Source organism: Amphiprion ocellaris, chromosome 13, assembly GCF_022539595.1.
Source record: "Amphiprion ocellaris isolate individual 3 ecotype Okinawa chromosome 13, ASM2253959v1, whole genome shotgun sequence".
Lineage (NCBI taxonomy): Eukaryota > Metazoa > Chordata > Actinopteri > Pomacentridae > Amphiprion > Amphiprion ocellaris.
The window spans coordinates 15,725,344-15,750,308 of record NC_072778.1 but is presented as its reverse complement, the minus strand read 5'-3'; the positions used below and the strand labels follow the sequence as shown (position 1 = coordinate 15,750,308).

Sequence of the window (24,965 nt, the reverse complement as noted above, 5' to 3'; positions counted from 1 at the left end):
TGTGTTCAGTCTGTATTGCAGCCGAGGCAAATGTAGTCGCTGCTAACATATCAGCTGCCAGACTCGCTTCTTTCTTTCACCCCGCGGCTGCAACACGTTTTTTTTTGTACCTGCTTCGATTTCCGCATTTTGCAGCTAGCGCCTGTTTTCCCACATGCTTTCCTCGCTTCAAGGCAATGCTGAGTGCGTTACCGATTAACACGGAAAATAACGACGTTAATTTAAGAGGAGACTTTTGAGCCCGGATCCGTTTGGTCTGTAAACAGGTAAGAGCCTCAGCGCGTCTGGCGCAGTTGCAGCGATATCAGTGCAGCCATTTAAACAACAATTATTATTATTATTGTTTGCATTTAATCCACGTTGCATACATTTAAAATTGCCTGTTGCGTGGACGCTCAAAGCGGCCTCTGTTGTCGTTGCATACGGGCGTAATTGCGGTGTTACACATAGGCAAAACAGTAACTACATTTACATGCTCTGAGCATGGTCTGTCTGCATGCAAATGACGCTGTTGTCATAGTTTAGTCTGCACAGGAGGGCTCGGTTTAGTCTAATGTGCGGGGTTTTACTGGGTGTCCTCACAGTACCAGTGTTTTAAGCGCAAGTTGTGGTCTTACGTGAGAGTGGAGTGCAAAAAAAAAAAAAAAAAATCTATGTGAAATGACTTTGTGAGCCACTCTGTTCACAGTAAATCCATTCCACCTGCAGGTTATCTGGCTGCAATCTGTGCAGGATTGTGCCACACATGCAGTCAGCAATGCAGAAGGTTGAGTCCTGTCCTTGTGCGTCCTATAAGGGGTCAGACACCCACGCCACCATGCCACACTGTGTTGTCACTACTCGCCTACAGATACTGTATGCAATCCTAGTGAATGTATTGCCATCATTTTGGCTCTTATTACCAATACAGCCAGTCAAGACAAGTTCACGCTCGCTCCAGGCTGTGGACTCTGTACCAGTCTAGCTAGTTTCTCTTTACTTAATATAAACGCAGATAAACTGACACACACACACACACACACACACACACACACACACACACACACACACACACACACACACACACACACACACACACACACACACACACAAGGACATACAACACCATTTCCCATGAAACTTGTTTTCATTTCCCCCCTCACACAGACACACATTGACTCCTCTGCATCTTTTATGGTGCAAATAAAACCATTCAGCAACACTGCAGCAGCAATAAAAAAAAAAAAATCAAAAATGTAACTCAACGATATCTTATTGGTTCGACTGTAATATCTACAGTTTTTCCACGCAGTTAACTTTCATTATCTCACTACAGGGATGTGAAACTCCCAGTTCAAATCTGGTGAAGTGAAATGAACGCTCCAGGGCCAGTGCTTTATTCGGACTGATTTAAAACTTCAAATGAAATAGGCGAGCTAAGCTGCATTGTTCCAAGTATTACATTTTGTTTAGGCTGTGTTGTCCTTGTATGATGAAATCAGCCTGTTGTATGTTTGCTTGAATGGGAGCTGTGGTGCTTTAATGAGCTGAAAAGATTACTGATACTTAACCTAATTACTTTGCTCCCTCCCTCCAGCCTGCTGGCTTTCGCTCTCATTGTGATTTATGGATCATTCACCTTTTTAATCAATCACCTGCCCATTGATGTTGGCCTGTTTTGCACTCGTCCCTGTTACTGATCTCAAAAGAGTTGTCTGTTCAGTGAACTGTGACACAGAGATAATTTAGATAGACATTAGAATTGTATTTTTCACAGCTTCAGTGTTTGTTCCACAAATACCTGGGCTTCTAAAAACGGAAATCACCAGGCTTTTGGGAAGGGGGAAACTCTAAATTAACCCTCCTGTTGTCCTCATTTACGGGCACCAAAAAATATTGTTTCCTCGTCTGAAAAAAAATCCCAAAATTCAGCAAAAAAAAATTCCACAAATTTGCAAAACCTTCAGGAAGAAAATTCCACTAATTCTTTAAAAGTTTCCCTTAAAAATTTTATTTAAAAAAAAATCCCCCAAATTTGGCAAGAAAATTCTTGTAAATATTTTCAAATAATGAGTAAAACTCTTCTAAAAAATCCTAAAAATACCTAAAGTGATTAAATATATATCAGTAAACACGAGGGTTAAACAAAAAAGTCCCACAGGAAACTCCCAAATTCTCATGTGAAACTAAAACTAACACACAGATCTGGGCTTAAGGGTTTTTTCCAGTGACTGTTAAAAACAGAACTATATTTTTATGACCCTTTATTTCTTTCTGTCAGCCTAAATTTCTAATATCTACTAAATGTTCTTATTATAGAACTATTCACAATAAGTGCAGTAAGTGGTTAAATTTCTTCACACATTTCTGCTCCTTTCAGTCATTGAAGTTTGTCTAAATCTTCATCTTTTTTTTTTTTTTTTACATATAATTCAGTTTAATTCAATTCAATTCAATTCAATTCAATTCAATTCAATTCAATTCAATAATGCTTCCAGTGTTTGTGTTTTTAACTTTTGTCCAGCATATTCCAGTAATTGTAATTTCTCCACTGCAGATTTTCAGCCACGAGCACACATATGTTCCTCAGAGGCGAATTCACCTTATTCTAGTTGTTCATTTCCTTTGTTCTCGCTTTAAACCTGCAGTGTTTACCAGCAACGCTTGCATTTCCTTTTAACACCTTTTGCCTAACACTGTTAAAATAGAACAATTCAAAAATAAACAGTAGATGAAGCTGAAGTTTTAACCCTCCTGCTGTCTTCATTTATGGGCACCAAAAAATGTTGTTTCCTTGTCTAAAAAAAAAATCCCAAAATGCAGCAAAAAAAATTCTCCAAATTTCTGAAAATTTGCAAAACCTTCAGGAAGAAAATTCCAATCATTCCTTAAAAGTTTCTCTTAAAAGTTTTATTTTAAAAAATCCCCCAAATTTGGCAAGAAAATTATTGTAAATATTTTCAAAAAATGAATAAAAATCTTCCAAAAAAATCCTAAAAATATCTAAAGTGATTCCATATATATTAGTAAAACTTCTTATATTGTCTTTAAGAACATTCAGAAAAAATCAACCAAAATCCAGCAAAATTTGCTGGATTTTGGTAGATTTTTTTGTGAATGTTCTTAAAGAAACATTTTTAACATTTCTTTTTTCCCACCAAAAAATGTTCACAGATTTCCCAAAATTGTTGAAAATGTGGACATCAGAAGTTTTACTGTGAAAATATTATTTTTTTCCCACATTTTCAAACTTTAAAACGGGTCAATTTTGACCCGCAGCACGACACGAGGGTTAAACCAACCAAAATTGTTAAGACGCACTTCAAATACTCCTCGCCTGTACGACGATTGTGCAAACTGTTAATAAGCCTTTCACTGAGGGCATATCTGACAGCTTTATCGCTATAAGGCCGCCTGTTAGTGCGAGGCGACGAGGTGCAGGGCTGTCTGTCCAAGTGGCACCCGGCCTACACGCCAGCCATAATGCAGACATCAGAGCTCCGGTGAAGGTTGCGCTGTCGGTAGCCCTTTGGTGCACTGTGTTTGATGAGGAACGCAGCGCGCCGGAGTCAACAGCAGCCGCCCTCGCCTGTCCTCCTCACACTTCCCCCAGCCCTGTTCCGCCTACATGTTGACCTCCACCTGCCGACCGCCGGAGCCCCTCACCTTCGCTGCAGACACCTGGAGGACAGGCAGCGGCGTAATGACTGCTAGAACTAGGACACTCTGTTTTCAGTCACCGTGCCGCATCCCCGCATCCCCACAACTGTCTGTGCTGCATTGTAAAAGGTCGGGCAAGTTCAGTAGGCCGAGATTATTTCTGCACAAAATGTACACTCTGGCTTGTAATGAAGTGGGAATACAGGTGGCGGCTTCTAAGTAGATCTGTGCATTAGAGCTGAAACTGTTTGGCAATTAATTTGTTGATTGAGAATAAAAAAAATAATAATCTGCAGCTATTTTGATTATCGAATAATTATTTAAATCCTTTTGCAAACGGAAATGCTGGAACAGTTTTGGCTCCGGCTTCATCCTAGCAGTGTAGCTAAACCTTACTTTCATTCTTTCATATATGTGTTTTGTTTTCGCCAAGAGCTTTAATTTGTTCATCAGTGGACAGATAGCTGTGGTGTGTGGGCTGAAACTGCACAATAACACAACCTTAAGCATGTAGCATCACGCTCCTCTCTCTTGATCAATACTTAGCTATCAGGGCATTTAAAACCAAACCTCCTCTGTCTCAGTCTTTTCACTTCACCCTGCTTCTTAATGATTTGCTCCTCGGCTGTTTGTTCTGCGTCCTCTGGCCCCCTCGTGTCTGGTCTCTGCTGTGGTGTTTTGAAGCGTAGCCTCTTAGCTTCATTCCAAACTGAAGAAGCTTTATTCCTAAAGAGGACTATCGCTTGAAAACGAATTCTGATTAGAACTTAAAACATCACAGAAATGTAAGTAAGCATAATGGAGACAATTCATGTGGCTTTTTTAGTCTATCTTTTTTTTTGTTTTGTTTTAGCTTGTAAAATGTTTGAAGACACAGTAATCTGCATGTTTTTATTCTGAACTTTAAATGATTGGAAACTAGTTGCATTTTAGAAATAAGTTCAAAATTTTCAAGAAGATAGTTATGGACTTTGATGGTTTTATCAATCTGACAAATATGCAGCTTAGTCAGGACTCACTGATTTGGGAAAATATCTAATTTAAATTTTTCTGACTGATATTTCTATTTGATTTGTTATTTATTTATAATGAAGCTTCAGTTCAAAATTCCCCGTATAATTACTTTTAAAACAAGATGGAGCATTACCACATCAAAAGCGTGACGTCACACAAGGAAGATATCATTAATTTGTAAAACCACTGACACTACAGTTTCAACTCTGTGTGAGACGTGCTGCAAAATGTACGAGCTGTGGCTATTAAATAATAACACTGTGCTTATGTCAGTGAAATCGCAGTGCACCTGTCTGCACCATGTAGCATACATTCAGCCGTAGGCAAGCGTTCACAGCCTCTGAAAGTTTAATTTTGCTCAAAATAATAATTAAAAAAAACACGATAATACAGTGTTTTTTTTTTTATTATTTAAAAGCTACCTGTAAATCCTAAATAGAGATTTGCTAATTGTATTGTTCCAAATTGCAACTGACCTCCAACGCTTATAAATGCTCAGAAAGTGAACTGGCTCCATAGATCACAATGTCAGTCTGCCAGCATGTCAGTGCACTTTGGTCCAGACTGAAATAGCAATTTTTGAATAGATTAGTAATGTTGCTAACAGACAGACAGACAAACGCCGATCATCACGTAACCCTGCCGCGTTCCTCGACGGAGCAACTATCAAACAGTAACACAAAGATAAAATGTTGAACGGGGTAAACATTGTATACCTGTATGACACTACTGCCATGTGAATGTTTGCTTTAAGCTGAAAGTACTACTGTCCTCACAGAACCAACAGCATGTCTGTAGACTCATGTTTATGTGATCCAAAGTACTTCTTAGTAGTTTTGTACTATTGGTATGCAATAAAAGTCATTGTCCTTTTCCATGATCCTACATTTCTGCATGCAGAGATAGAGTGGCAGCAGCCATTAATGGGTAACTAATTAATAAAACTTAATTCCTGACTTGCATGTCGGCTGGTTTAATCACCCTCACGGTTTGTTCTGTTTGTTCATGAACATGTTGTAACGAACACGGCCCCCAAGTGTTCATGTCACATTTAACCTACTTTCATATTATTCCACGGCACGATTCCTCTATTTTTAACTGTCCGCTTTGTCTTCATACGTCTGTAAAGGCCCTGATAGAGGCTAAAGGCAAAGATAACAAGGAACGACTTGGTTAAACAGTTGGTGAAATTCCTGGATAGCGAAGTCACAACAGCGTCTGTTAGAAAGTGAAAGGTCATTCCTGTATATGTCCAAAGGTGCCGGATGCAGTGTACACTGGAATGGCTTTGGAGGAGGGCCAGTGCTGCTGTGTGGCTTTCCAAGAATGGTTGTAATGGCAACTGTGCGCCATTTGGTGTCTGGCGTGGTGAGAGCAAGGAGAGGAAGTGAGGAGCGTTGCTGAGGAGCATTTTGATGATGCGGGCTGCATATTGCTGAGCTGCATCATCAGGGCGTGCGTAAGCAAATGCGCCTGACACTGATGTGGACCTGAATGCAGGACAGGCAAAGCTGCAGGAGGAGTGCTGGTCTTGTCCCCCCCTGAGAAAAGTTCCTATCGATCTGTAGGTAGGCTGGGAGGAGGAGGAGGCAGAGACAAGCATAATGGTTAAGCAAGCAAAGCAGTTGCTGTACCTGCTCATCTCTCGTTCCTGCCTCTCTTTTTTTTGGCTGGGATGTGTCTTTGTTCTTGTGTTTGAAGGTGGGTGCATCAATTCAGTTCCCACCTCCCCCTTATCCCTCCTTCTCCCACTCCGCTGCAGTGTTCTCCTTCTGGGCTGTATCTGCATGCTCACACACACACGAACACACACACACACACACACACACACACACACTTGTTCCCTCACACTCCCCCCACTCCCCCGTTGCTTCCTCCGTCTGTGTCTGCCGCCATCAGATGCAGGGACTGATAATATCTGCTCCAACGCCCTCTCCTCCTCCTATTTTTTGCGCTCCTCCTCTCCTGCATCTTGCCTATTGTTTTATTTGCTTTGTGCATTAATGTGCCACAGCAGGCTTAATATTGGACAGTGTTCCTTTCTTTTCAATTTGCAAAGTCCGAAATGCAGTTTGGACTTTTCCTTCCCCTCACAGATTATTATCAGTATTCACTTAGTGTCCGGACACGTCACTCTGCTTCCTGAGGGTGAGCTGCACAGCAGGCTGCATGCATCATCCTTGCATCATACTGCAGCACAGTCCACTGCCTGAATGAGACACAGCTTTCTCTTCCACGTCTGTGAGAAGTCCAAACTGTTTGGCGTCGGCTCGGAGTTGTTGCACAGTTTGAATATTAGCATGTGGCTCAGCCATGACTGCCATGACTGTGCTTGTACCAGTGAAAAAACCGAGAGGAACAAGGACAGGCTCTGTGAAGGGAGGAGCCTCGTTTCAAAATGCTTCGTCATTGGCCGCTGACGTGTCCTGCCTGCCTGTAAAAGTCCGTCTGATTGGCTGCTGCTTCGCATTAAGCAAAGCAGCTGCAGTTGTGAAGAACTACCCCTTCTCTTTCTGCTCTGTCTCTGCTCTTCCTACCTCTTCCCTTCTCATTAATAACTGGGACTCATCTGTGTCGACCACATGTGCCAGCCTGTGCCACTTCAAGGACACCACTTTTCACTGTATCTGGCAGCATGATTCATGTCAAGTTGGTCAATTACTTTCTGCTCTGTGGAGCTCACGGGAGTTGAAGTGACGTCTCTGTCCTGCCTGCAATCTTCCTCCATCCTCCCTCTCTCTCTCCCTCTCTCTCTCTCGTTTGTATCACTTAATCAAGACATAGCTTGCCCTTTCCTGTTCATTGCTGCCTCCCTCCCTCCTGTATGCTCTGCTCCCCTATTTGTTTGCCCTCGCTTTCTTCTCTTTGGCTCTTTTTGCTTCCACCCTCCTGCCTCGTGATCCTCATCACCCTCCGTTTAAGCAAGCTCCACACGAGGTCGTAGCTTTACATTAACAGTAATTTCTCCTCAACAGGCGGCTGTTTTGTTAATGCTTTAATGTTTGCTGTTCTGTTTTTACGATCCACAGCAAGGCAACAAGGAAGGACGTGCAGCACAGAGGTCAGTGAGGAGGATGACAACAGAAGAACGGTGAAGGAGGGATGAGAAAGAGACTGAAGTAAGAGGAGGAACTCCAAAGTGCCTACTTCGAGGGTTGGTCTTGCCGAAATCTGCTGGATTACAGCAGGACGGGGCTCAGTGTGTGTTTGGCCTTGAATGGAGGCTCTATTTTATCCTGACAGCCACAGAGTCATCCATCCCACGTTGCTGAGCTGCAGCCTCGATACACTCTGAGCTGAGCCGCCACCTCGTCTCATCATTGCAAGGACATCACGGTGTAAGGCTCTGCTTTTTTTTTGCTCTACAGAAATAGTTTTAGCTTCTCTGTCAGGCAGATATAAGTACAGCAGAGCCACAGTGACGGCCTCAGCCTTGGCCATGTTGACGTGAATGTAACAGTGACTTGCAGTGACTGTCAGCTGATACAGGTGAACACACAGATCAGCAACATATCCAAGCATGCCAGAGTGATGTCCTCACAGTAGTTTTTTTTTTCTTTCTACTTTTGAGGCAGAGCTGGCCTCTGCTCAGTCATCCCCCTCTATCTCACCCCAGTGAAAACTTCAGCTGCCACTTTTCCCAGGAAGAGCTAATAAACGTCCCCCAGAATACACCCACCAAAAGGACTTGCTGCCTGTTTGCACTGAGGAAAAACCGAAAATATTTTTTCTTCTACTTCCTTTTGTGTTTTTCTGGGGACTTTTTTTTTTCTTGAATCACGATTAGTCACCGTTGCTCTCATCAGACAGTTTTCCGTCCATTTGCAACCCTCCTCCTGCCACTCAGTGTTTGTGAGCGTCTCTGATGGCCGTCAGCATGACCATGGGGCGAGACACCAAATGGCTGACCTTGGAAGTGTGTCGTGAGTTTCAGAGAGGCACCTGCTCGCGGTCCGACGCCGAGTGTAAGTTTGCACATCCCTCCCGGAGCTGCCATGTGGAGAATGGCCGAGTCATCGCCTGCTTTGATTCACTCAAGGTAACAATGCAACAGACATTACGTACATCAGTCCCTGCCATATTACAGCTTGTTTGTTTCCATGCGTTCATTGAGGTTCATGTGAGGTTAGTTGATGCCTTTTTGCTGTACGTCGGAATACCTTTTTATGGACACAAACCAGTGTTATCTGTAGTGTTTCTATGAGAAAACCACTTTTCAGGAAACAGAAAAGATGCAATTTCACACATCAAATGTAATATATAACATATAGAGATGCACACAGCCTACAGCCTTACCTAAACAACATCCTGACTGAGCCTTGCAACTGTCAGTTGGTCAGCTGATCAATTTCAATTTTATTTTTACGTCTAAATAGTTATTCAAGACAAACACATTTGTTGTCTGTATCAAAAAAAGTCAGATATATCCTGGAGGGATTTTTTTAATTCTTGATGCTGAAAATTACATTTCAGACCTGTCACCAGGCATTTTAAAGCAATAGGTTGTGGTGGGTGACATGAATCCCATTTCATGATTCAACATTTTACCAATGCTATGATTGCGTTATAAAGCCTGCTTTGTAATGGACAGAAAATGTCGAATGGGGGAGGACATATGAATCATTGCCATGACTGTAATGAATTAATGGAGATAAGATTTTCCGTGGAATAGCTAACGTCATATTAAATGTTTTCTTTCCTCCAGAATCTATAGACTGTCTCTGAATCAGAAATTAGATCAAACAAAAAAACTATTTCTTCTTGTAATATTAGCTTTAAAATACAAAAAAAAATCTATTTTTGCTTATTTTTGACCCATGTACACTTGACAAAATAAGGGTGTTTTTTTCTTTTGTAGACTCAAAAACCTTGGATTTTTCAAATTTTGTGTTTTAAACTGATTTTTTTTTTTTCAGTTTCAAATTTTATTTCAAAACGAATGTGGGCTGAACGGAAGGTAGACTGATGCTAACACAAACATATCTGAAATTAAACTTGACTGGTTCGCACTGTGCTGCTAATTAGCAATTCGTTAGTGGTTACTCAAACAGCATTAGCTATGAGTTCTTTGGCTAAGCCTCATTACTGCTGTCTATACGCATAGTTTAATACTGTTGCATTCATCTAGAACTCAAACCATATATTTTAGGTGTCTGGTTAATAAGCTTTGTTCCAAGCCAATTACAATCTAGGAATTTCAGCAGCCATGGTATTAATCATGATATTGCTGAACCATATGTGCTTATAACCCAGCACATATAGATAACAACATCAGAGGAACGTCCTCTGGTTGTCAGGATATTTATTGTTTCCATTTGGTCCCAGGCAGATGTAGTTTCTCGTAAAGCTGCCCTGCTGACGATCTGTTTCTGGGCTAGTCGGTCGTACTGCTGCACCATCACTGCAGCTGCTCTCCTCCACCACAGAACCACAACACTGCTCGCTCACAGTGGAAAAACAGTCCGAGACGAAGCGGTGACGCTGTACTGGATATTAGAGGAGCTTCGGCTATCAATGGCCAATTATGCTAAAATCAAGAATAGACTGTTGCTGTGTCGACGTGTGTGTTTGCGGGAGATTTTGCTCCACCAGCTTTCCTGCAGCGAAAAAGTGCGACCCAGACAAGGGGCTTTCTGTCTGAGTGCAGCTGCTGTCTCCTTGTTTATTGAGTTAGAATTTATTATTCAGCCATTTTTCTGTGTTATGTCCTCCTGAGCAGGGGGAGATGGAGAGGAGAGAGAGAGACAGAGAGAAGGGGCCTAGCAACAGCACAGGAGTGCATACCCATTGGATAGTTTGATCTTCCTGAGTGGCACGGCTGTTTTTAGCACAGAGCAACAGCCTGGCTCTGTACTGGTTGCATCGACAGGAGAAAGAGGCGAGCGGCTTTATACCAAAGGCAGTGAAGAAGCATTAAAGGCCACGTTTGGCTGTTTGAAGCCTCGGGGTCACGTTGTTAGTTTGAGAGAGTGCTGGAAGTTGGTGACAGCTGAAGGTCAAAGCAGTTTTTTTCATCTGGGGCTGCAGCAGTGCTGTGGTGCCAGCGCAGTGTGTCAACAACCGTCTCTTTACTTTCTGTCCTCGTTGCTGTTGGGATTATGCTCAGCTGACAGTTTCGAGAAAAAACAAAGAAGCACCACGTCCCCGACAGAGCCGCTCCACAGCGTCGCTCCTTCCCCCTGCTCCCCGCCCACCCCTCCTTCCTTTGTTAATTTTATGGATTTATCTGCTAATGGCTTCCCTGCTCACCGTCCCTCCCATATCTGGCATCTCCAGGCCGGTACAATCCGACCGCTGTCGTTCCCTGTTGCTCCTCCATTAGCTCTGTCTGGTCGGTCTGAACCTCTGCAGGGGAGGGAGGGGGGAGCTCACGCTTAGTTCTTTTTTACCTTGTTAACTGGAGTGCTGCTGTCATCTCCAATGATTAGTGTGGACATCACATCTGCCCACCATCCTGCTTTTCAACATACGCTCGATTCAATGGCAGTGTCACCTTTGAATGACAGCATTGTAGGCCTGCAGCTAACAATATTTTAATTATAGATTAATCCACTGAATACTTTGCCAATGAATAGACTTATTTCAGGGTCTGCAACAGAAAAAACGATTTTAAAGAATCCCTAATGCGGGGACTAAGAGACAAAGATGGCTTTAAAATGCATTTCTTGTCCAAATAGCAATTCTAAACCCAAAGATACTCAGATTAAAAGCAGGAAAAAGGAAGATCTTCACACCTGAGAGGCTGGAAATTTTAGTTTTTAGCTAACATTTGCTAATTAGAAGTAAACATAGTGTAATCCTGAGACTGCCATTATTTTTGCAGCTGTAAATTAATAAAAGTATTGAACAGATGGACATTTTCACCTAAGCACCAAAGTGAGGATTATTACCTGGGAATATCATGTGACTTAGAAATTGCCCTCCCCGCCAACATCTGTGTTTTACTCAAATGTAGGGACATTACTATTAAAAGACTCTAATGTAATAACTGTTGAGCTTGTTGTTACCACATGTTGTCTTGCATGTTTTCCATCTCATTGTCCTTCGAGATTTTGCTCTCCTGATTGATCTGAGCTTTCTGTGAATGGATCTCCATGCTGTTTAGCTAATGAGCCTCTTGAATTTGCACTCAAAGTGTTGTTCAAACTTGGAAATGCTTAGATGGCTTCTGTAGTTTTTAAGCAGGAATGACATAGTTGTGCAGAAGACAAAAAAAAAAAAAATTGAAACGAAAAAAACTCGAATGACTGAGAGGCTGATTTGCTTGGGGCTAAAGTGCTTGGTAAACAGTTGCAGGGAATTTGCGGTGGGATTTTTACTTTACAAATTACAGATATGGTAGATTCTCATGGGATTTCACATGCTTTCTTGTGCCTTTCATAAAAATGCTACAGGAACAACAACAATAATATGCTTGTGTGAGCAGAAATCTACGCTCTGAAAATTAGAAGTTGTGCTGAAATTTTTTCGTGTGCAGTAAGGCAGACCTGCTTTCTTTTTTTTTTGGATAAATTAGCCATACAAATGTTCCACCAAAACAATCCCTCCGTCACTATTTATGCAGGGGCACTGTCACTGCATCCTGGGCTCAGCAATGCCTAAGGCGACTGTGACTGGATTAAAGAAATACGAACAATTCAGAGTGTTTTTCCCGTATAGCAGAATGACAGTAAGATGCAGTCAGACCATTTTGCAGCACTGTGGAGATCACAGATGACCTTCGCTGTTACTACAACTTACTGAAGGTCCCTAGGTAATACTGTTCCCTTGCGAACAACGCTATAATCTGAGCATCAGCGATATCTATATCAAATTACACCCAGATAATTGTGGTTGTGATATTTTAAAAAAACACAAGATGTCAGCCTTACAGCTTCTGCAGACCCTGAATTACAAAATTTCATCTTGCAAATTGCCGTTCCTCGAACAATATATATAACTGAAGAATTGCTACAAGCAGAATTTCTGTCGAATTGTTTGACGAATGATTTCATCTTAATACAGCTGTGTAAATGTATGCGACAGTGCAGATCTGTGCAGAGATCCTCCTCTCACTGGGTGCATCAACAACACACTCCTCTACGAACAGGGACTTTCTCTCTGTTGCATAGTGGGTTGCTATGGCTACCAAAAGGATATTCCTGACCCAGTACTCTCCTCAGCACCACTTTTCATCGGCCTTCTTCTCCGCCACAGATTTTGTATCTGTATGCCACCAGAGCACAAATTCACATAGCAATTTAGTCCACATCCACGTTATAAGTGCACCATCGGACCCATTAGAAGCTACTTTTCTTATTCTCTGAGTTGGAGCAGGCTGCTGGGCTCATGGGACTCGCTCTTCATTACAGACTCATCCCTAAACACACACCTCGCTGATGCAAAGCCCGCTCGCTTCTCCAGTGTAGGCGAGAGTGTTTGTGTAAGCCTGTGTACCATCCTGACGATTTTTCAGCAGGCTGCACGCTTGCCTGCTTGCCTGTACTCTGTTTGTCTGCTGTGTGAAGTTGTACAAATGGACGCTGGCATAAGAGACACTGCGGCTTTCCTCTCCTCTTGTGTAGCTCTCCTGCTGCTAAACCCATTTTTTTATGTGTCCTCTTCTCAGCGCGACATCATCCATCACCGTCAGAGTCTCTGCACCATGACGTCACTTTGTCTCCAGACTTTTTTATGTTCCGTCGCTTTAGCGCTCTGTCTCATGATCATGAGCTGGTTTGCGTGGGTGTGGTTCGATGACAGGGCATGTGGCTGACGTTCGGCGGAGGTAGTTTAGCGGGTTAACAGCTCATCTGCAGGGGCAGGCAGCTGCTGTCGGCCCAGGGGTTTAATGAAGACTGCGGTTTCTCCTCTGACTGCGTGTTGACCTGCACTGTTCCTGCAGCACCATCGTCACCTTCCTCACAGCCTGGCAGAGACGAAGGACACTGCTTTGATGACATTCTGGGGCAAAATGAATTGGTTTTAGATAAATGGCTTGAAATTTGATTGAGAGTTTGTCAAGAAGCCAAAATTGACAAGTTAAAAGGAGCACAAGGAATGATTCTGATCATAGCGGCTTGTGGCCACGGCTGCTAATGCAGATCACGTCTCAGGTGACTGAAATACAAAATTTTGACAATGTATGTTCGTATTACGTCATTAAAACATTTGATTTGGATCTTAAAGATTTAGAGCTAAACTGATTGGTCAAGTATCCTTTCAAAAATCATCTAATATACACCATTTATAAGAGCAGAAAACTGTAAAAATCCTAACCCTAACCAAGACATTTTCAACTTTCTGATGTACCTTGATCTAATTATGTGGGATATGCAGTTCTGTTGGGAAAATTACCCTAAGTCTAAGCTAATGCATTTTTAAAAAAATCACCAAAACATAGCCAATGGAAGCTTTTTAAAACAAAAAAAAAACCAAAAAAAAAAAAACGCTCATCTACACAGCTGTGAAACGATGAGTGATTCAGCTGCAAGCACCTTTTTTTGTAAAATAAATAATCCAAAAATTTAACTAGATTTTTTCTTCTTTTGTGATTTATGGAATTCTAACGCTCTTGTTCTGCACAAAGCAGGTTTTTGAGTTCTCTCTGCTTCTTGTCAGACACTGCTTCGGGCTCACAAGTTTAATTATGTCATTGTACAAGCAAAATGCCAAACATTTTTTGCCTTGTGCTTCTCCATTGTGAAGATTTTGTTTTTCATTTTCTGAAATGATCGACTGAAAAAAATCCAAAATATTACATATTTTTTAAAGAACATTTTTGCTGTTTCATTCAAATAGATCTTGAACAGCATTTCCTTTGCTCAGTTATGTGTAAGACTTTATTAGGTTATGGCCATTCACTGTGCAAGTCTCCCTGTATTGAATGAAGATTTGTTTTGAATCTGTGCATAAAACCAACAGCAAACTACTGCTGCAGAATACAGCAGACACAACATTTATGCATAGTAATGAATGGTGCTCTGTAACCATTTTATTATTATGTTTCGAATTATGGTAGTTCAGGTATTTTTTGATAATTCACTGAAGTTATTTGAACACATTGTTCCAGCAGAAACATTTATGCCTGTGTGATTTATTTATAAAAGCTTCGTATCAGCTCACCTCCTCCTCTTCATCATTTAGCAAGACGTTTCTTCACAGTTTCAGGTGTTTAACTCTGTTCTGACCCACTGCAGGTGAGAATAAAGAAGTACAGATCACAAACACAACTGAAATATTAGGATTCATTTCCCACCTATACATTATATATCTGGCATGTATTGTATATGTAATTTAAAGACAGTTTTCTCAAAGATTTTATCGACAAAACATGTGACAAGCTTGTAAATTGTCCTCACCTCAGTTAGCGACACTAGTGATATGTTTTCTACGTATTAATGCATCAGTAATATTAATCTAAAAATATGTTATAATAGTCAGAATAATTGTTTGTCACTTGCAGGAGCCAATTTGCTGATAATACTTTTTCTTAACCCTCTGAACCCCACAGCAGTTTCTGAGCGATTTTTTTTTTTTTTTTTTTTTACTCCTGTCATATTTTTAGTCACTATTGGCTCTATTTTACTGCAATATAAAGTCCTGCAATTCTATGGAAACAGCACAACTGTGGCTAGTGGTAGAGAGAACTCAAAATGTCTTTTGTCCAGTATGACCCAGTTATAGTGTTCTAAGTAATAATAAAAAGAAAAGAAAAACAAAAGTTGAATTTCTTTGATACATATTTTACAAAAAAAACTTGCAATCAACTGTGTACAATATTTTTCCAAGTGCCCATGAGTGCCAAAAACACTGTAAAATTTGTGAATATACATAATATACATATTTTCCAATTGTAGAATTTTCTGTTTTTATAGAATCTGATTCATGCAAACAGTTTGCTTTTAGCAACAATTTTTTTGATGTAGAATAAAATAATTTTGGTCAAATATCATAATTTCAAGTTTAATTTAAGTTTGGTTTAAACAGACCTGCATGTCACAGAAATGTAGTTCAAGGACCATTAGAAAGTAAAAAAAAATTCCAACTGTGCTGATAAATGATGTAATTTTGGTGAAGATAACATGCCTTTCAAACCTGCTGGTGGGTTTTGGGGTTTAGAGGATTAACAGCTGAGTCACTAATGGCTTGCATAGAGGAGTGTAGACTTTTGTTTTTTGGAGAATTTGGTTAAAAAATTTCTTTTTACTGCATTTTTAAATGTAACAGAGCAACACGTCACAGATGAGGACCATTGGAAAGTTGAAAATCTGAAAGTTGTTTTTGTTTTTACAGTTTCTTACTTGGTAAATGATGTAATTTTGTTTTTGTAAACAACATGCCTTTCACACTCACTGCCAGGTTTTGGAGTTTGTGGGTTAAGAAACATTTTCAGTGCAGGACATTTTATTGTCTTTTTACTTTGTTTTTATATATTGTGAAATAGCTTCTTTTTTGAAAGTAAATCTTCTGAATACTTCCTTTGCTGACATGTTTTTGTCTCATACCAATATCTGTATTATACCAATGATACAAACATGCTATATCAGTTGATCTCTTTCAGTATCATATTAATTTAAAAGAATATTACATTTAATTCTGCCTTAGCATTTCTTTCAACAGCACAGCTTCAGTGTATGTGTTATATTTGTTTCTCTTTTTGGAAAGTAGGTTATTTTTTGATCCGATATCTTCCAGGTGGAGATACAGAATCAGTCGTACAGGACGTTAAGAGTTTAACACATGTTTGAACTCTCCTACTTTATCTCTGTGGTTTGTTTTTCTGCTTTGCCACTGTGGAAAAATCCAAAGCTGGCTGAAAATGCTCCACCTGTCACTTCAAATTGCTTCAAAAAATGATTTATTTATGGCAACAAATGAAATGTAAAGTGTCATTCAAACTAAATTGCCAAAAATGTTCAAATTAAAGGTGGATATGTTTTCTTTCAATCCATTTTAATTATATACATTTCCATATAGGAGCACAAAACTATTTTCATCGAGTGCCAGTTAATTTCTAGATGTCTGTTCTTCTCAGAGCCGAACACTTTCAGAAAGTGGTTGCTCATTTCTCATGAATTATGCAGCCGGAGCTCTTCTGTGGCTTCATTAGTACTTTATTTCTCCAGAATGTACAAGACCCAGTTCTTCTGAAAATGCACTTGATCCGTGATGTTTAGTTTTACAAATTGTACTTGATTATACTTATGAGTGCTCTGCTCAGCATGGACATATTGCTGCAGTAAGTTGAGATTTTTATTCTTGTTTGTCGAGAGTTCTGCGTCCAGACACACCCCTGATTGATTTAGTTCCTCAATCACATTATTCTTGTCTGGCTGTTGTGTGTCACACTGCGTCTGCCTGCTCTAGACCTCTTCTATCTGGTCTCCTCTGTCCTCTTCAGGGCCGCTGCACGCGAGAAAACTGTAAATACCTGCACCCACCTCCGCACCTGAAAACCCAGCTGGAGATTAACGGGAGGAACAACCTGATCCAGCAGAAGGCCGCAGCAGCCATGTTGGCTCAACAGATGCAGTTCATGCTGCCTGGAGCCCAACTGCAGCCCATAGTGAGCTAAAGCTTTTCAGTTTCTGCAGCACATTCAAAGAAATGTCATTTATTAATCGAAATACTGCTTCTGCACATGTGTACTGTGAGTGATACAATGAAATACTAACCAGAAGGCAGTACTTTTTTAAATAAAATAATTATATTGGACTCTATTAGTGATTGCATCAAATGATTAAAATAAATATTCTTCTTTTATTTAATTGTGAAAGCCAAACTTGCTCTGGTTTTCACGTCTCAGCAGTTGAGATAGACGATACATGAAGCAGATTTTAAAGCCGTGCATTTATATTTAGCAACAGTGATGGTGGAAATTCACTGAATATCAAGTGGTACAAAAGCTTTTCCATATTATCAATGTTCACGTTTTGTAATGCTAGAAACAGGAGCCAAGCTCTCGTTAGCTGCATTGTTCTTGTTGCTCAGTGCTGGTTATGTTAACACCAAATCTCCTAAAGCCTGCGAAAGCTCGGTCATAAATTGTCTGTCTGTTGTCTCTGCGGTTCTCTTTCTGTCTCAGACAACATTCCCAGTGACGCCCTCCTTGGCAACGAGTCCCAGTATGGCATTCAGTCCTTATCTAAGCCACATGGGCCCGGCCATGGGCCTGATGCCTGAGCTGCTGCCCAGCACTCCCCTGCTGGTTCCTGGGAGTCCCACCAGTCTGGCAAACATGGGCAATGGCACCTCCGCACAAAAACATGTGCGCACAGACAAGCTGGAGGTATGCATGCAGTTGTTGTGTTTCTATGTTTGGCCAAAGTATGTTTGAAGGTAAACGTTGATGTGTGCTCCGGCCTGCCCTGCCAGGTTTGTCGAGAATTCCAGCGTGGTAACTGCACACGGGGTGAGAGCGACTGCCGTTACGCTCACCCTCTGGAGGCCGGCATGGTGGACTGCAGCGAAAACTCGGTCATCGTCTGCATGGACTACATTAAAGGCCGCTGCAGCCGAGACAAGTGCAAGTACTTCCATCCTCCGGCTCACCTGCAGGCCAGGATTAAGGCTGCACAGCACCAAGCCAGTCAAAACACAGCGTCCGCAGCCTTGGTGAGTCCTTCCCAGCTCTGTGACGGGGACAGATACTGAGAGCTGTGAGTTCTTTCTGCCAAAATGGAGGTGAACATGTTCACATAATTTTCTGGTATACAGAACCAGATAAAACAGAAGAACACAGCTATAAGCCAAGCAACTTCCACTATATCTGCCAAACACAAGACTGAACCTGTAGATATTCTTGTTCCGTACTGGCATATTGTTTACTGATGCAATAAAGGATCAGGGTACCACAGTGTCCCTCAGCCATATTCAAGTTTGATAGTCTGGGGATTATGTTTTTCATGAATGTCTGCCACTGTGCATGTGTCTGAGCCTGTACTTTCAGTGAAGCAAAGCTACAAGAGCTAAAGTTAGCGTTAATCAGGTCAATCTGCAATGCTGCTGCAGAAAAACAAGAAGCCAAGTGTTGGAGAAACCATACAAAACAGTAAAATTAAAGGATTAGAAACATGATGCATCCTAGGTCAAGGTACATTTAGCTTCTAATGCTGTCTGCGACTGAAGTGCTGAATTACTGCTGCTGCTGCTATTCTGTATAGTCAATGATAGTTCACAGTGTAACCTATTTAATCTGAGATAAATCAGGTTGTGATTAAAAATGTGTCCCCGGATCAGCCTGGTATGGTGATGAACCGCGTGTTAAAGTTTCTATTTATGTTTTACTGATATGAGTAAGTTATCTCAGTTATCTTTTGCTGCAGTTTGATGTTTCAGCACCGGCCCCATTAGAGAATGAAATCATAGCAATCCCATTTTGCTCTTGGCCTGACCTCTGGGCTGTCCTACATCACTTCAGCTAATCTTAGATACTGCAGCGCCCTCTTATGGTGGTAAAAAAGCCTGCATGTCAACAAGATACCCAAAGAGCCCTTGCAGAGACTGCTTTATTATTTACCCTGAGATGACAGCTGGTAATGGTTGCTGTTCCAGAGAAAATGTTTACAGGAGCTAGTGTTGAAAGATAACCTGTGGTTTTCCTTCCTCTGGTCCTCTGACCGTTCAGGCTCTGCCTCCCGGGGCCATGCAGACGCTACCAAAGAGGCAGATCTTAGAGAAGAGCAATGGAGCTGCTGCCACCGTCTTCAACCCCAGCATGTTCCACTACCAGCAAGCCCTGGCTAACATGCAGCTCCAGCAACCAGCCTTTATCCCCACTGGTGAGTCTGACTGTCGTAGACGTAGGATGCATCCTGGATTCATGAACGCTTGATTCAGAAGTGCTCTGTGTAGACAAATGCAAAGGTTAGATGAGTCTAATGCTGTGGGTTAAAAGGGGTTACTAGTGTAGTGGTAGCAGTCTGCATGCTGTATCTGTCCAAAGCTTCTTTGCAGTGTAGCTGCTTGTCAAACTGCTCTTCTCTTGCTTCCGCTGTGTGTTGTGTTGCTTGCATCCGATTCACTCTTGCTTCACGTGTGAAGGGCGCCAACCCAACCAACCCCAACACACACTGTTGTGTTTAAAATGCATGTTGTCTTAAACAATTCACCAAAGAACCAGGAACCGTCAAAACAGAAAAAAATCATCAGATTTTTAGCTTCCCTGTGGTGCCCATCTGTGATGTTCCATTTGATCAAGAAATATGACCAAATCTGAGCTAAAAATCTCGATATTTAATCTAAATCGCGTTATTCTAAAAGTCTCATTTAAAAATTAGCCCAAAAAAACAAACAATTTGCAGTAATCAATAAATTTCCTTCCACGGCACAGCGAGGACGCTATCGGTGATTGGCTGATGACGGTTCAGAGAGTTTTTGGCTGAACTGTAGGCTGTGTTTACACAGAGCAGATAGGAGACATGTAAGGAAACAAATTAAACATTTAAGTCATAAAATATTCATAGTATGTAGAGTAACCATTTTGTTCCAACATCAGTAAAACCTGAGGGCACTTGGGAAAATGTTGCACGTGTTGATTCCGGGCTTTTTCAATTTTTGCAAGATAAATAAATAAATTCAACTTTCTTCTTTCTTTGTAATTTATGGTAATAAAACTGCGTCACACTGAACAAAAGACATTTGAGTTCTCTCTACTTCTAGTCTGGGTTTTGCTTTTTTCATTGAGGTGCACGACTTTTTATTGCAGTAACAAAAAATGAGCCCACAGTGGGTAAAAACGCGGCAGGAGCACAACACATTCATGAAGTGCTCGGGGGTTCAGAGGGTGAAATAAAGGACCCATGTTACAGTAACAAACACACCAGAATGCCTTTATGTGGGGATGTTGGTGCATGGATTGCTGGGTGCATGCACTGCAGCTTCTTTTAGCCTATCAGATCGAATGGTGGAGAGCCCAGAAGTCCTTCAGCTGTCAGTAAAAGAAAATAGCAGCTGGAAATGTAAACAAAGAAAGCAAGACAGAACAAATGAGCAAACATTAGCCCTGCAGTGTAATTAAAAGTCAGAAAGAGTCATTGTTTTAATACAATTCTGCATTAAACAGAATGTTGGCTTGTTACTTAACAACAGGGGGGTCTGATTTCAGTGATTTCAATAAGATTTGAACTGAAATTGTGTAATAATACTTCACTGAATGACATTCTTAAGCACTGTAGATGTCAGTTAACCCTCATGTTGTCCTGCGGGTCAAAACTGACCCTTTCTAAAGTTTGAAAATGTGGGAAAAAATACATTTTCACAGTGAAACTTCTGATGTCCACATTTTCAACATTTTTGGGAAATCTTTGGACATTTTTTGGTGGAAAAAAGAAATGTTAAAAATGTTTCTTAAGAAAATATTAGAAGTTTTACTGATATATATGTAATCACTTTAGATATTTTTAGGATTTTTTTTGGAAGATTTTTACTCATTTTTTGAAAATATTTACTAGAATTTTCTTGCCAAATTTGGGGGATTTTTTTAAAAACAAAACTTTTAAGGGAAACTTTTAAGGAATTATTGGAATTTTCTTCCTGAAGGTTTTGCAAATTTTTTAGAAATTTGGGGAATTGTTTTGCTGAAGTTTTGGATTTTTTTCAGACAAGGAAAAATATTTTTTGGTGCCCGTAAATGAGGACAACAGGAGGGTTAAAGGGAAAAAAATACATCAGGTTTGTTTTTATTAATCGGAATATTCAAAAATTCATTTCCTTGACGTGTTTTGCACATACTGACACAACGTATCAACACTGCAGACATTTCCTATTTTATGAGAAACATAAAGAAACCATGGTTAGTGAAAGGCCTGAGGGCTGCCAGACATGAATTATTGACAAACCAGAGTCCTGCAGCCGAAACACCCACATGATGTAGCTGCTCTGTGCTCAGGGGAGACTCTATCTGCCCATACACATTTGGTGTGCACTTTTTGGTCTTAATTTCTTCATTCTTTGTGCTATAATAGTAACAATCAGAGCTTTGATGTCTTGCCTCCACATCAGCAGCAGTGTGTATTTGTGTGGTCGCTGCCTCCGTGTTGCTTGTGTCGCTGCACTAACCTGAACCTGTGGACTTGTCTTGACCTGCTGTTTCCAATCACACGTTCTTCTTTACTTGAACTCCTGTGTCCTTGTTTTTTGTCCTCTTGCTGTCCTTCTCATCTCTTCTCATCCAACAAAATGCGACATAACCCGTCTGCGTTAGTGGACGGTTACTGGTTGATTGATTGGTGGGATTTGTGGACAACTTGACCACACTGGTTAACTCGTTTAGCCAAGTAACAAATCTGTCCAATGCCTCTACAGGAATTTCAGCGTGTTTTTCATGGAAGACATTAGTTTTAATTCAAACCTAAACAGCATAATTAACTTGAAGGAACTCTGCGCTGTTTTTTTTAGAATATTTTCTAATGTTTGCTTGAAATACTATTCCCCTGGGAGAGGGTTGGCAGAAAATGGAGCGACAGAAAAGTGGGGAGTGAAATGAAATGAGCAGGTCTGGCCAAATTCAAACTAGAGATTTTGCACTTTCTCATCTGCATCCAAGGAAGCGTTGACGATTAAAATTTGTGCTTTTTTTTTGTCTGGCTCTTTGGCTTCATTTTAGAGAGCACAGTAGAGACTGAAAGGAAAGGGGAGGAAAGAGAGCAGAGGAATGACATCCAGCTAAAGACTTTCCGCCCATGAATCGAAGGGAGGGCTCGGGTTGCCGAATTATTTTCAGCTGCTGAATGAAATCAGAATATTGATTCGTGATTAATTAAAGAAACTTTATTTTCTGTCACTAAGAAGTTCCTCTTAGCCATAACTCAATTATAGACCAAGTAACAATAGTAAAACAGTAAAAACATCACAGTAAATATCAGCTACAACTACTAGCTACTACTGTCAGAAGATGAGTTGATCAGGGTTAGTTATTTCTGTTGGCTTCATTCAGACATGCCCACCACAGTGAGGGGCGTGTCATACATGCGGTTTTTGGTGATGTACAGTATGTAATAAAGCAAACAGAAGACTAGTAGCAGCTTGTAACTAATAGCCTAGTTTGTTAATGGTTTCCTAAACACTAACAACCATGTTCCTGCATGGTGATAATCCAACTACCAACAGTAAAACAAAAATATCCCGGCAACTGTGATGAAGCTCAGGACTCAATCTGAGGACGTCCGCTATGTAACAAATGATTCAACGACAGCTTGTAAACTTTAGGTAATGAAGAAAGTTTATTGTTGATGTTCTGCATGCGTAAGTCTAAAAAACGCAGCTGTCTTGTTAGGAGACTCATATGGATACTTCACCTTCTGTTAGCGATTTATCAGAACCTGGATTACATTAATTATTAATGAGCATCATTAATTTAAGCTGTAAGTCTCTGTTTTCATTTTAGAAAAGTTTTTCGTAATGGACATTTCATTTAATTTAAATTGTCAAGCAAAATGTACCTAAAAGGTGTTCTTGGCACGCAAACGGTGTCTTTTGTGAAATTCGCTGGATTTTGGTTGATTTTTATGTGAATGTTCTTAAAAGAATATTAGAAGTTTTACTGATATATATGTAATCACTTTAGATATTTTTAGGATTTTTTAGGAAGATTTTTACTAATTTTTTGGAAATATTTACAAGAATTTTCTTGCCAAATTTGGATGATTTTTTAAAAATAAAACTTTGAAGGGAAACTTTTAAGGAATTATTGGAATTTTCTTCCTGAAGGTTTTGCAAATGTTCTGAAATTTGGGGAATTTTTTTGCTGAATTTTTGGATATTTTTCAGACAAGGAAACAATATTTTTTGGTGCCCATAAATGAGGATAACAAGAGGGTTAAGGTAGAAATGTGCCGTGTTTTGCACATAATTTTACTCAATAAAAGCAGCAAGAAAAGGATGAAAAGAAGAGAAAGCGAAATAAGTTACCTCAATGTGTTACGCTGCTGGATAGAAAATAGAATATTTGCACCTGCCGTGATTGTTGCTCATCTTTCTGCTTCTGTGTTTTGTTTAAACCGGTACACTTGTGATTTCGTGCTGATACTTTTATGCTGTTGGAGGCCTCAGAAGAGATAGACTATAATAAAAAATAGTTTAAATTGAAGCATCAGAGGTTTCTGATGCACATGATCAACAAAGTCTTTAAAGAGACGGTTTGGTGTCTGTGAAGTGTGGTTGCATGGGTTTATAGTCAGTGAGAGTCGATCAGGGTTGAAGAAGCAGTGAGGCCTGCTGACAGGGAAGCTCAGATATATGCTGCCGTGAACGGGGACAGCAGGAAATGTATTTTAGCCACTTGAAAAGAGGTCGGCATGGACACTATATTTAGAATAGTCTCACTGCTGTACCATGCAGTCAGACAGCCCCCTTTTATTTTCTCTCAACCGTATAGCTTCTGTGTTCCTACGCATGAGTGTACATTGTATTACAGGAGTTTAAAACCACACAGCTGACCTGCAGTGTAGTGCAGTGTGCAGTATGGGAGGTCGTAGTAAGAGGAATATGGAAGTTGGGATGACTGAAGTCACCAAACTGTCCAGTTAAAGTGTCTGCGGGTTTTTTTTAGACTACTAAACAAGTGTAAGTCATCAAACTAATAGGTAGCGGTGTATGATATTCCTCCTGAGCAGGTGCACAAACGCTAGCAGAAGTGTGAGCGAGGCGTCCGTTAATGGCAGCGTTTCCACCCACGCAGTCATGACAATACCTCGAGCTGTTAAATGTGCATTTAGTGCACCTGCAAGCTGGGTTTTAGGACGACTATAATCATGTTTAGATTTATGACATGTTGGATTCAGAGAGATTATTATTATTAATCATGTCAAAACACTACCAAGTCATGGCAGAATATTGCAGGTTTTACATCATCAAGATAAAAAAAAAAGATCTTTAGGAGCAGACAGACATAAACCATTGAAAATGATCATCGTAGGACTAGTTTATGTTCAGTATATTTACACACTTTAACTGTTACTTCTGTCAGCTCCTCTGTGTGCTATTTTTTCACTGCCATGTGATTGTAACTGTGATACTGTGTGACTATTTGTTCCAACCATTCATCTGAGATTGATTGTGTTCTGTGTGGTATTTGTATGTCTGTGTGATTTGATGTTTTTATTGATGAAGCAGTGATCTCTGGTAAATTTGACAAGTACCGGTAAGAAGGTCACACAAGTAGGCACTGGGCTACTCACCAGTAACACAAATTTGAATTTTGGGATGAATTTATTTTCTCTCGAATGTGACAAAAGTCCACACAGAGACATAAAACATCTATTTACAGACATATAGTCTCTATGACTAGTAGACTGAACCTGTAATTTGTCCCAAAGCATGTTTTGTTTTTC

At 40.5% G+C, this 24,965-nt stretch overlaps 1 protein-coding gene across 5 annotated transcripts in view; it reads left to right on the top strand.

Annotated features, from left to right (window-relative positions):
- Positions 1–24,965, top strand: part of mbnl3 (muscleblind-like splicing regulator 3) — a 30,053-nt gene continuing 5,088 nt past the window's right edge. For 3 of the 5 annotated variants that reach the window (XM_023283249.3, XM_055016757.1, XM_023283254.3), the window contains exons 1-6: positions 2–266; positions 7,683–8,692; positions 17,036–17,200; positions 17,720–17,923; positions 18,010–18,249; positions 19,262–19,415. In XM_023283249.3, the coding sequence (XP_023139017.1) occupies positions 8,519–8,692; positions 17,036–17,200; positions 17,720–17,923; positions 18,010–18,249; positions 19,262–19,415 (937 nt within the window). In that variant the 5' untranslated portion in view covers positions 2–266; positions 7,683–8,518. Of the gene's footprint in view, positions 267–5,146; positions 7,591–7,682; positions 8,693–17,035; positions 17,201–17,719; positions 17,924–18,009; positions 18,250–19,261; positions 19,416–24,965 lie in introns of those variants that run through there. The other 2 variants (XM_055016756.1, XM_035954220.2) reach the window with 2 other exon arrangements.